The following is a 13123-nucleotide window of genomic DNA, read 5'->3' on the forward strand; positions in this document are numbered from 1 at the left end:
CTTGAATAGTAAAGCACATGAGTTTCAGTGACTATCGAGTTGACTTGGTTTGAGCTGCAGGATTGCTTTACGTTTAGATTCAGGTCAATTTGAAGTTCAAGAACTTCAAATTCTTGGGTGTCAACATCTCTGAGGATCTGTCCTGGAGCAATCACAATGTTGATGCAATCACAAAGAAGGCTTGCCAGTGGCTATACTTTGTGCGGTGGCTGAGGAAGTTCGGTATGTCACCGAAGACTCTTGTAAACTTTTACGGTGTACCATGGAGAGCATTCTGGCTGGCTGCATCACTGCCTGGTATGGAGGCATCAGCTCTCAGGACAAAGATAAACTTCTCAAGGTTGTTAACTTGGCCTGCAACATCACAGGCACCAGCCTTCACTCCATCGAGGACATCTACAAGAAGCAGTGTAAGCGGTGTCTTAAAAAAAGCAGCCTCTCTCCTCAAAGACTCCCCCCCCCCCACCCACCACCCAGGCCATGCCCTCTTCACCCTGCTACCACACTCAGAGATGAGCACTCAGCAACACAAGGACAGTTTCTTCCCCACTGCCAACAGATTCCAACGAACCAAAGACACGGCCTTACTTTATGTGCACTATTATTTTTTTTAATATATAGTAATGTTATAACACGGTATATAATATGAATGTTTCCTCTATGATGCTCCCCCAAAACACTGAATTTTATGACTTGTTCATGACTATAAATTCTGATTCTGATCTGAGACTCCCCAGCATCACCCTTTTCTACCCCTGATACATCCTCTGCTTCACAGCCTTCCTGGATCATCACACTCCACTTCCAGCATCTCGTGTGTCTAGAAATGGCATCACTCCCCAGCTGGATGCCAGAGTTCTGACCTCTGGAATTTTGTCTGTAAACCATTTTTCCTTTCTCTCCCTCTTTAAAACCTTCCTTAAATTTACCGTTCGACCAATCGTTTGATCTCCACATTCCACATCCCATAAAGTGGCTGGGTGTCAGTTTTGATGAAGTGCTTTAGAATATTTTTATCATCTGCCTATTTACTGTATAAATACAAGTTATGTCCCGTTTAAAGAGATGTGCAGAGTAAATTCTGCCACAATAGAAAGGAGACTAAGATATTTTTTAATCTCACTGATGGATGAAATTGGGTAAAATTCTGGGAGAATCCATGGGGATAATTCTCTTTTAATTATTCTTTCAGGTAAGATTGATTCTTCTACGCCACAAAAAGAATGGCTCTCGTTTATGCAGGCATTTCAGGGAAGAGATTGCAAACATTCTCCCACCAATGCCAAAGATTTATTTTCACTGCAAACATCCTGAAATTCATTGATTGCTTTTCTCTACCACTGTTACATGAGTTGGCCTTCATATTAAGAACAAAAGAGCAAGACACAGGCAGGCTATTTCAGTTCTTCCTGATATCCTTCATCTCCATCTACCTGCACATCCCAATCTCCTTTGCGATCTTTGTCATAGAATCATTGCTGCAGAACGGAACAAGGTCAACCCATAAGCATCCACTTTTAACTCGATCCTATCCTAATCCATGTTGTATCTTACAACTATTATTCTCTGTTTTATCCTCAAAAACTGCAGCTTTGTTGAGAGAATTCCAAGAATTGATATCCCATGCTGAAACCGTTTTCTCCGATTCTCAATTTTCCAGTCAAGAGAAATAACTTCTCATTTGTTAAGGCCCTTAATATTTTCCATAAGAGCAGTTCACTTTAGAAAGGATGTGAAAGTGCTGGAGATGTTTCATGAGAGGGGTGAGAGACTTCAACAATTGGAGAAGCTGAGGGTTTCTCTTTCAGAGGAGCTTTGCTGGAGATGTACTCAATAGTGGCTAGTTTAGACTGGTTAAATCGAGTGACAGGTGACTCAAGATTTAAAGGTTAATGTGAGAATGTTTTTACATTGACATGAATTCATGCTTGTTAAGGTAGTGAAAAGGTGGTTAGTTACAGCTCTTAAAAGGAAACTGGAGAGGCAGGGTTATGAGGAAAGAATGGGGAAATGGGACAGATATGATGCTTTTCAGGGGGTTGGCATGGATTTGATGGGCCAAATGGTCTTCTTTTATGCAAGAAAGACTCTGCAATCATTTATTCCATATTGTTAATTCATTTCCCTTACGTGGGGATTCCTGGCAGGGTCATCCCAAGTCATCATTGAGAAGGAGGTACCAAGTCATCTTCCTGAATCACTACAATCGTTGCAGGATTGCAGTCACCCTCACTACAGTCATTCAAGAGTTCAGGAATTTCATCCAGCTAACAATGTAGGATTGGTGAAATATTTCCAAGTCAGGATAACGAATAACCTAAGGAAAACCTGCTGGTGGTGGTAGGGAATGGGGAGTCCGACATAGTTAGTGTAGCAGTTAGCGCCACGTTCTTACAGTGCCAGCGAACCAGGTTCAAATCTGACGCTGTCCATAAGGAGTTTGTACATTCTCCCCGAATCTGTCTGGGCTTTCTTCTGGGTGCTCCAGTTTCTTCCCACATTCCAAAGATCTGCGGGGTTAGTAGGTTACATGGGTATAAATGGGCGTTGCAGGCTCATGGCCTGGAAGAGCCTATCACGGTGCGATATTGAATTTAAGTCTAATTCACCTAATTTCTCCTCATTTCAAGAATCAATGTAGTTTAATCCTTGGTAAATTCCTTTCCAATGCAAGTATATCCAAACTTAGATAAGGAAACCTAGACTGTGGCTGCAGTGATTTCACCAACAGCTTGGATGAATGGAGTATTTGAAATATTAATGTACTATTTTCTTTCCTCATTTCCAGTTGTACCTGTATGTTTACTTTCTGTTATCCTTATAAGACGGTTGGCAGGTCCTTTTCAATACCAAATTATCCTAATCTCTCAATGTTTAAAAATCATTTTAAGTTTCTACTTTTTAATATTTCTTCACCATGATATCTCTTCAAACACATAAATCAATGGTTTCCTCTCAAAAAAAAATAGAGTATGGAAACAGGCCTTACAGGCCAACTTGCCCATGATGGCCAACTTGCCCATGATGACCAAATTGTCCCACCCACATTAGTTCCACCTGTCTGCATTTGGCTCATATCCCTCTAAACTGATCCGATCCACATAATCATCCAAATGTTTCTTAATAGCAATAGTACCTGCCTCAACTACCTCTTCCGCAGCCTGTTCCATACACAGTCCTGGTTTTGGAGTTTGCTAATAATTTTTGAGGGGATGATGGTGTTTAATGCCTGATTGTAGTCGATAAAGAGCATCCTGATGAATGCATCTTTATGTCCAGGTGTTCCAGGGCTTTGTGTAGAGCCAATGAGACGGCATCTGTTGTAGACCTGTTGTTACGATAGGTGACCTGGAACTTATCCATGTCATCTCTCAGACAGGAGCTGATCTGCTTCAACACCAGTCTTTCAAAACACTTCATCACTGTTGATGTAGGTGCTACTGGTCGATAGCCATTACGGCAGGTGACTACACTCTTCTGTTTGAAACAGGTGGGTACCACACCTTGCTGGAGTGAGATATTGAAGATATCCATGAATACACTGGGAAAGTGGTCAGCACTGATTTTTGATACTCAGCCAAGTACTCCATCTGGGCTGGATGCTTTTCTCAGAAGCATCCTCAGATATGGACAGAATATCTCCACAGATCATAGAGTACATCCAAATTACAACAAAGACACATATGATTCCATTGTATTGTCCATCTGATATCAATGAGCCACATGAACATCCTGCTAGCCTTCTTCAGCTAAGCCATAGCATATCCTTAAATTTAAAATTTAGACATACAGTACGGTAACAGTCCAATTAGGCCCTATGAGTCTGTGCCACCCAATTTACACCCCATTAACCTACACCCTGGAATGTTTTGAACAGTGGGAGAAAACCTACGCAATCACAGGGAGAATGTACAAACTCCTTTCAGATAGCGTGGGATTTTAACCCCAGCCCAGTCTCAATCACTGGCACCGTAAAGGCATTGCACTAATCACTAGGCCAACCGTGTCACCCTAGTTCCCCTATCTTGCTGTTTTCTAAACTTGCCTAAGATCAATTCACTCAATTTGCTCTGTATGAAAATGAACACTATGCTCTCACCACTGTGTAAAATATTTTCATCTGTATTCTCTATTGGATATTTATTGGTGATTATTTTATATGAATGACTCCCAGTTTAGTTCCTGCCCCTCCAGGTGAAAACACTTTCTTCATGCTTATCCCCCACCTATGCCACCTTAGCCATCCCTTTTCCATAGCAAAGGGGTCTAAGTAGTTCTGATTTCTTGATTGTTACAACCTCTCAATTCTGGTATCATCTTTGAGAACAGCAGTGATCTAATGAAGGACCATTCCTGAGAGGTTATGCAGACTGGTGACTTTCCCTGGTTCTCATAATCTGTCCCTGGTGTTTATCGGCAAGTAATCACAGGTTCCTGCACTGACACCTGGCAGGAACCACTGGGAGCTCTCCTCATGATTCAGGCACCAGCGATGGTCAGAACAGGGTTACTGCTTCCTGTGAGGACAAGTCAGCAATGGGCTTAAACTTGTAGGCATTCAGCAAGATGTCACGGGACATTAATGGGCACTACACTGCTCACAACCATCTTAGCTGGTACCCCTTCATTGCCAGCCATCAATATGGCCTCAGGAGCTCTCTTGGCCTGATACATGCTTTAAAACATGGTTATATCCGGAACATCTTTGGTTTATTGTCAGTTTCTCAGTTTGCACGAGTGAGACTGTTTCTGAGATGCTCAGGCTTCTTTAACCATACTGTGATGTGCTCCTTTAATAACCTTATCCATTTTAAATTTAGCTTTGCTAAAATGTTTCTACTTCTGCCACTCCCTGGACATTCTAATCTGCCCTTGAAGAATTGCCCAAGAAGCCTGAGGTTGAGTATAAATAGTCCATATCCATTTACTGTAAAAAATCTGCCAGTATCCACAGCGGAGTAATTCATGCCAAAAGAGAAAAGTTCCTGAGTGCACGGGACTTGGAAAATGAGTGTCCTTTAAGAGATAAAGGTCTTCTTTGCCCTCTACATGAATAAAACCACGTGAACATTTTCTGGGAATGCAGTGATATTTTAGAATAGATCTGTGCTTATCTTTCCATACTGTGACAGACAATCGCTGTGATTTAAAATCAAATCCGGTCAACTAGGAATACAATTACAAAGGCATTTTTGCAACATACAGTACAATTTTAAAACATTCTTAGATTCACTGCATGCCATGCAATATGCAGCTGGTCAAAGCAGCAACCAGTGCAGAATGTTAGAACATTCATCATAAACAGACACACAAAGCACTAAGGTGTGTCTAATTAAGGTGTGTATAATTATTGGGACTGTTTTGCCCATAAATCAGAACATGCACGACAAAGTCAGTGATCGGAACCATTCCACTAAGTGCATTGCGTGCAATGGTGACCTGGTTACTTTGAGGAACAAAGAGGGGGGAATGCAGAAGTGTACCTGGAGTCAAAGATCAGAGGGAAAGGCCTAAAAAGGCAGGCTTTAACGTAAGTTAGGCTGGATGGTTGCATACTCGACAAGATCTCCGCCAGCGTGAATGGAGGTCCGAGGACTGGGGTGTGAAGAGGCCAGAGCGGCAGTATCCAGCTCAGCATATTGGATGTCATAGTCCTTGGCGCCGGGAGTCTAGAGTTAAGAGTGACAGGAAGTAGGGAGAGAGAAGGGGAGGGAGAAAAACAGAAAGGGAGAGAGAGAGAGAGAGAGAGAAATCAAGGCAAGAAATGAGAGGGAAGAAAGACAGTAATAGAAAAAAAATGTAAGAACAGAACTAATGCAGAATTTAAAAAGATTTCTGACACAGTTAAACTACATAATTCATACAACCAGATTTGGCAGAGGTGCAGGTTATATTAACCTCAGCTGACAGTCACTCTCTCTATAACTTATGAAAGTCAACCCTGACCATTTTGAATGAGAAAGGATAATTTCCCAAACCTGGCTGCTTACAATTATTAGTTGTAACTTAGCAACTGGACAATCTAATGGAAAGAAGCATATTTAATATGGTGTCTTTCTCAACTTCAGATAATATCAATGATCTAATAACATAGTTCTGGGAAATTAGTCATTATTGTAGTGGTGGTCACACAAGAAGTGTAGCCCAGTCGTCAAACAGATGAATGACCAAATCCTGTGGGGAAGCTCCTATCTCTCCAGTTAGCAGGCTGGTCCAACAAGTACTTAGGAAGACAAACAGCATTTTGGCGTTCATTACAAAAGGGGTTGGAGTTTAAAAATAGGGAGGTTTTGTGAAAATTATACAAGGTGTTGGTGAGACCACAGCTGAACTTATATTTCTCCCATTGTGTCCCACTGACATCATTTTACGGTGTCCATTGAAGATTCTCTTGATGCTTCCAATTCTCTTAATGGTGTTACTGCACATAGTTTCATACCTCCCTCAGCATCTAGTGAGTGCTCAGTAATTTATCAATAATCTTATAATTTTGGGGGGAGGAAAACGATCATTTTCTACTGTAAACCCAACCTTTAGTGACCATGAACCTATTTACACATTTTGTCAATGTCCATAAAGCAACCCCAAAAAATTCAACAAAATAAGAACTGAATTCATAGAAATGAATAGCAAAAGTGGTGATTTGGTCCATTAGACTGTGGTCTTCCTTCCCCTTTCATTCTTCATCATTTTTTCCCCTTAGAACATCAATCCAATTTGTTGGCATCGAGCCTCTTCCCACTGCCCTTCCAGGTGGTCCCAGCTAGGTCTCAGTCACTCACTGTAGACCAGGGGTTTTCTGCATTTCCCCTCTGGCCCTACGAGGGCTCGTGTTGAATATGATGGTGGATTTGGTCATTTGTGAAGAGTTCCAGCAGTGAAATGCAGTTCAGAACTGCTCCTACACTGCCTCAATCGGGAGCATGCATCTCAACCTAGCAGCACCCTCTCAAGCAAGATGGCTCTCCAGCCACTGTTCAATGCAAACACTGCTGGAGTTGGATTTATTTCCAATGGGAGAAAGGATCAGACTGATTTCTTCCAGACTTTGATACTTGTTGCCATCCAACAGCAGCTCTACCTCGGCCACATGGGAAACCCCTCACATCGGTTGAGAGATGCAGGGCAAATCATTATTACTTTTTTCCCTTGGGATCTGCAGCACCCAAGGAGAAAACTTGTACTCCCAATGTGTAGCAGAAGCTGCAAAAAACTGTTCATTCTTACATATTTAAAATGGTTCTTTCACTCAAAATTCACAGTGTAACCTTCCCGTTAATAGCACAGTTTTTAAAATCAAGTTTAACATCACAAGCAAAAGAAAAAAAAATACAACAAAACATGAGATTAGGGAAGAAAAGCACAGAAATGTGGAGGCCATCTCTGACTTGGCTCTTACCCTTTGCTCCATTTTACCCACCTCATAGGTCAATGAAACCCCCCTTTCACCCATTGAGATTGGTCACTTCTTCGAGATGGGGAAGAATGAAGTTGGATCTGTGCAGTATTTCACAACATTACCTATCGTCAGTGAACTGCACTCTCTTATCTGAGCCAGAGGTCTGTTCCAGGCCGACATCCATTGCCACACTGTCAGATCAGTTGCCTTTCAGATGAAACATTAAACACTGACTGCCCTCTCAAAACCGCTCATTAAACAGATGATCTGGTCATTTTTAATATTTAGAACAACAGAACGGGAACAGGCCCTTCTAACCCACTTGCCCATGCTGGCCAATTACACCCATGTGACCAATGAACCTACTAACCCCGTACATCTTTGGAACATGGGAGGCTGTGAGACTGATGAACAGAATCCTGTAACTGTGACAACCATCCTAAATATTTATTTAGATTATTGCTGGGAATTTACATACTGTATATTGTGTGCTTTTGTGGGTGAACCATGGTCTGGATAGACACCATTTCATTGGGTTGTATTTGTATAAATAAATGATAACCGGAACACCCGAAGGACACCCACATGGTCAGGGGGACAATGTACAAACTCCTTAGGGACAGTAGTGGATGAGGTCGCAGGCACTGTGATACCAATATTCCAACCAACTATTGGCTGTGATGTCCTTTGGCACATCCTGAGGTGGTGAAAGGTACTCCCTAAATTCAAGCTTGGAGACAATTGCAGTTCATATTTTAGGTGGCAGGCAGCAAAAGGCAGTGAAATATTACTTCTTAATCAGAAGACAATATCTTACCAACTTTTGTATAAAGTATGCATGCAGATTCAGCAAGCAATTAGGAAGGCAATTTGTACGTTAGCTTTGTTCAGCAATAAGTGAAGAAGTCTAGATACAAATTTATGGAAATTTGCAAAGTTGAGCGACAGAACTGGGTACAGCTTGTCTCCTTACTTGAGGAACCATTTGCTTGCCTTAGGAAGGGTGTAACTCAATAGACTGCTTCCTGAGAAGAGAGTGAAGATAGGGCTATTTTTCTCCAGAGTTTAAAAGAAAAAGGTGATCTTGTTAAACCTCAAATTTTTTGAGCACTTGACAATGTTGACCCTGTGAGACGGCTTCCCCTGACTCTGAACCATGAAACAAAAAAGTTTCTCAGGGTAAGAGCTTGGCACATCAGCCAGAGAGGGGGAAATATTCTTCACTTAGTGCTGTGAATCTTAAAGATTTTCAAAAGCTGCGTATGAGCAAGCAATGATGAAACCCAAGACTGACAACTTAGATGTTTGGAAACTAAAGGATCAAGGTGTGTGGGGCAGGAAAAGAATATGGATGAGAAGAAGTAATCAGCCTCGAGCTTATCAAATTGTGAGCAGGTTTGTACGGCCTGAAACAAATTTCTTTCTTTTATTTTTGCTCTACTAATCTGCTCAAAGTACAGCTGGGTACTTTGCGTCAAGAAAATTGTTCCAAGTTAATTATTTTTCACTGTCGAAAATTTTGCAGGCCTGTAAATAGGATCTTGTTTATTTCAAGAAAATTTTCTTAAATCAGCAAGAACGGTTTCAACTGTTTGAAATACATTAGGCAGTAAGATGGAATGACTATATTGATTACCGGAGTTGGTCCTGATTGTAAAGAACGCATGCACACAATTCTTCTAGACTCTCCCACTGGTTTTCACTGGGGGGAAGGTCGCAAACAAGGAGACAGGGCTACAAAATAAAGGGGCCAGTCATTTAAAATGGAACTGCATAGAAATTTCTTCTCTCAGTGAATCTCAAAGTTGGTGCATCCCAGACTCTTAGATTAATTTAACGTGCAGAAAGATAAACTTCTGAAAAATCAAAGATTTGAGGATCAGGGGAAATGACATGAAAGATGAGCTGAGGTCAGAACAAATCAGCCAAAATCATATTGAATGGGGGGGGGGGGGGGGGGGTGGGGTTTTTGATGGGCCAAGCAATCTAATCCTGCTCCTATATTTTTTGTGTTTTTATAAAACACTAGTCATCTTCCTTGAAGCTTCCAGTGAAGTTCAGAACAGCTGGAATCCAAATGGCCAGCAATTTGAGTGGTGAAAAAGAATGACAGAAAGATTCAAATTGGGATCAGAGTTTTGACACTTTTGGGTAATAATCAGTACATAAAGTTGGCTGAACATTTGTACAAATAATTAATTGTAGAAATGAAATGCCATAACCCAGGCACATGAATGTTTGTGAAATTGTATCCTTGTGAGATCAGTGTCAGTGATGTTCAATACCTGTGTTACTTTGTCCTATTTAAAGTTAGCATCTCCTTCTCAGTGCATGTTTAACTGCACTCATTGAGAATTGTCCATGGAACCAAGTACAGTAAACATTCCTGGTATCAGGCACCTATGGAGATTGGCAAATTCTGGATAAGTGAATTCTCCAGTTGATTGAGATCGTGTGTTGCTTGATCGGCGAACTAACGGCGAGGCGTGCAAATTTTAAACTTCTGTATTTTTACCTATTTATTTTCTGTGATATTTTTGCTGGTTGGCTTGAGGTTGTCAGTTGCTTGAATTCCGGATACAGGGATTTTACTGTATATCTCTTGTTGAACTGTATCCCAGAGAGAATTACAGCCTGTTGAACTGCACACCAAGATGAACTTCCCATCACTGATCTGTGGCATCATGGGCATTGCCCATATTTAATTCTATTGCATTACCTGACTTCATCCCTTTCTTAATTTATCCTGGCCTTTGATACTTCCAGATTATTCCAATCTTTGACTAATATCCCCCATTTCACTGTCCTAACAATCTTCCCTAAAATTGCTGATTTACTCTAACCACCCCTCTGCCCCCCACCCCCCCACCCCCATCCTCTCCCCACCGGTCTAAAATTCACATCGTTGTTTTCAATACTTTTTTTGGGCCCTTCCACTTTGACCTCTATAACCTTCCCAGCCCCAAACCATTGAATGTATCCCCATTTCTTGCCGAATGAATATAATTGGTTCATTTATTAATTTGTTTTCTATTCACTGCTGTATTGCAACTCAGCGCAAGAAAGAACAGAGGTTATGATGATCTTTAACAGGGTGCTGGACATAAAATATCAGCAGGTGTCAAAATAGGTCTTGTTAGCAATGGCCTGGGAAGGCTAAGGCAGGTCTTGCTTGCCCCAGAGAAATGTAAACAATAATTACTGCTTAGGATCAAGAATCTTAAAGCTCTGAAGGTTTGCTTCAGCGAGACCTTGGTTCAAATTCTAAATTAGCTGGCTTGCTTCTCATTAGCAGAATGCAGAGATTAGCAAGTATCAGTGAGTGGCGCGCGCGCACGGACACACATGCACACACACACACACACACACACACACGCACGCGCACGCACACGCACACGCACACGCACACGCACACACACACACACACACACACACATGTGCGCACATACAAAGAGAATGATTGAGAGAGCGACTAAGGGAGAAAGGAACAGAGAGGAACCATATAACAAAGTGAATGGAACAGAGAGGAAGTGGGAGAGAAAGAACACTTAACGACAAGGAGACATGACTGAGACTGAATGAATGGGTGAAAGAAACAGATAAATGAATGAGGTGAGCTGCAGCCCAGGAATGAGAAAGTCACAGCTTGTCATGAATTTATCAATAAATCTGTTGAATGATGTGGCAGGAACAATGCAGGTTTGACATGACAGGATTAATAACCTGGTGCAGTAGTAAATGTGAGTGATCACCAGCTCAGGGTACGAGCAGGAGGAAACCTGAAGCTTCTGCAAGCTTCAATGGTCACACGAGGGATTTTAGTTGCACAGAGTGGGGGAGGGGCATTGGAGAAGGTGGGATTTTAACTGGAGAAAGATTGAAAGGGGAAAGCATCAAGGCATTCAAAGTAAGAGGAGCCTTTACCTGTGGCTGAAGCGAGGGCACTGTTTCAACATGACTGGCAAAAGAAACAGGATTGGCATGAAGCAATGATTTTTTTTTGGAACTGTTAGTTTCCCTGTAAAGATGATGAGAAAGAAATAGGATAAACAAGAAGATGAAAAGCTTGCGGGATTTGGGTAGAGGGCATGCGAGTGAAACCAGCTGAACCTCACGGAGGTATTTGGCATAGACGTGAAAGGTAGAATGGGTCTTTTTGTTTCCAGGAGTACACTGAGATAATGTGACTCTAACTTCACAGTGAAGATTTCCAACCCATCTGGTTCGGGGCTGGGAAATGGAAAATAATTGACATTAGTGAGGAGTCTCACCGATTTCTCTGAGTAGGGAGATGATTCTGGAGCAGCCATGTCGTAATACTGGGTCTGCAGAGGCATCTTCTGTACATCCTCCTCCTCTTTAGTGCTGTCCAGATGCACCACCTGCAGATAATGAGTGGCACATTAGGAGGGAGGGATAGAGAGAGAGAGACAGAGAGAGAGAGAGAGAGAGAGAGAGAGAGAGAGAGAGAGAGAACTGCAGTCACACGTATCCCTCTGAGCATGTGTGTATGTGTAGGTCTGGGTTGACACCTGAGTTTATGCATTGGTGAGCAATTGCAACAGACTCTGTGCATGGTTGTGGGGTGCTATTGATTGCATGGATACAGTTGTGTATGTGTAAGTATCAGCTAAATGAGTGTGACTGGGTGCATATGTGAGGGTCAATGTGTGGCGATAATGGTGTGTATATAAGCCTGTGTGTGAGAATCTGAATTAATGTAGCTTTTATATGTGCCTCCCTTACACTCCTTTATATTTTGGTGTTTATATTGATCTGTGGATTTGTGGAGATCTGCTATGGCAGACGTGTTTCCTGACCACATTGTCTCTTATTTCTTGCTGTGAAAAAGGCAGCTTCATCTCTCAGCACCTATTCCCTGGCTCTGTGTACCCAGACAGGGGTAAGATCAGGAAGGAGACGGGAAGGAGTAAGTGTGGGAGCGTGAGTGCTTTCCTTGCAGTGAAACCTGTGCTCAGCAGGACAGAAAAATGATTTAAAGAGGATTCAAGCAATGGACAATTCCACCTCTCTATCAGAGCTTTATGGGTAGCATTAATCTGGCTATCCCTTTGCTCAGCAAGTTTTAATATTTTGCAAGTCAGATGCCTCCCATGTGGTTTCAGTAACTACAATTTTCATGATATTAAGGAATCCAATCCAGCAAATTAAGTAATGCAAACAAAAGCCATATCAAATAGCAAGGAAATGGAGCAGCTAATTCCAACAAGCGCTGGGTTAGTAATACAACAGAAATCCAGCAACCAGTTTATATCTGATAACAAATCTGTGTTAATGCATGTGTGTGTGTGCGTGCACGCACGCACAGTTTCATGCCTGCTATTTTTGTGCAGGTGTGTTGTGATGTTCTGAGAGTGTTTGTTGCATTGGTCTTGATGCTGTTTAGTTTGTGGACGTGTGGATTGTTTCCTGTGTGTGCTTTTATGTCTGCATATGTGTGTGTGGATGAGAGACAGAATCATGTGCTGACTATTCAACTGACCCTCAGTGTCTAGAATTTATTGATATCAAACTATAGTCTATAACATAAAGATGTACAGCACTTTACAAATAGTAATGTAAAAATGGATAACAAGCCAAAAAAAAATCATTAAAATATTGGTGAAAGAGAACTGAACTAGAGAGGTTTAGGGTGGTGCATGCAGAACAAGGGACGTGGGTGATTGAAGGCAAGATTAATGTCAGCAGTGAAGTGAAAAATAA

The 13123-nt window shown here is 41.8% G+C and overlaps 1 protein-coding gene across 8 annotated transcripts in view; it reads right to left on the reverse strand.

The window, feature by feature from the left end:
- The window catches only part of nectin1b (nectin cell adhesion molecule 1b), a 507975-nt gene that overhangs the window by 10581 nt on the left and 484271 nt on the right, over nt 1-13123 (reverse strand). For 2 of the 8 annotated variants that reach the window (XM_069894693.1, XM_069894697.1), the window contains 2 exons: nt 11671-11781; nt 9036-9133 (listed from right to left, as the gene is read on the reverse strand). The exons of 2 other annotated variants lie outside the window; for them this stretch is intronic. In XM_069894693.1, the coding sequence (XP_069750794.1) occupies nt 9036-9133; nt 11671-11781 (209 nt within the window). Of the gene's footprint in view, nt 1-5483; nt 5670-9035; nt 9134-11670; nt 11782-13123 lie in introns of those variants that run through there. 4 more of the 8 variants (XM_069894690.1, XM_069894698.1, XM_069894692.1 and 1 more) reach the window with 3 other exon arrangements.

The sequence above is a fragment of the Narcine bancroftii genome, chromosome 8 (genome assembly GCF_036971445.1).
Source record: "Narcine bancroftii isolate sNarBan1 chromosome 8, sNarBan1.hap1, whole genome shotgun sequence".
In the NCBI taxonomy this organism is placed as follows: domain Eukaryota; kingdom Metazoa; phylum Chordata; class Chondrichthyes; order Torpediniformes; family Narcinidae; genus Narcine; species Narcine bancroftii.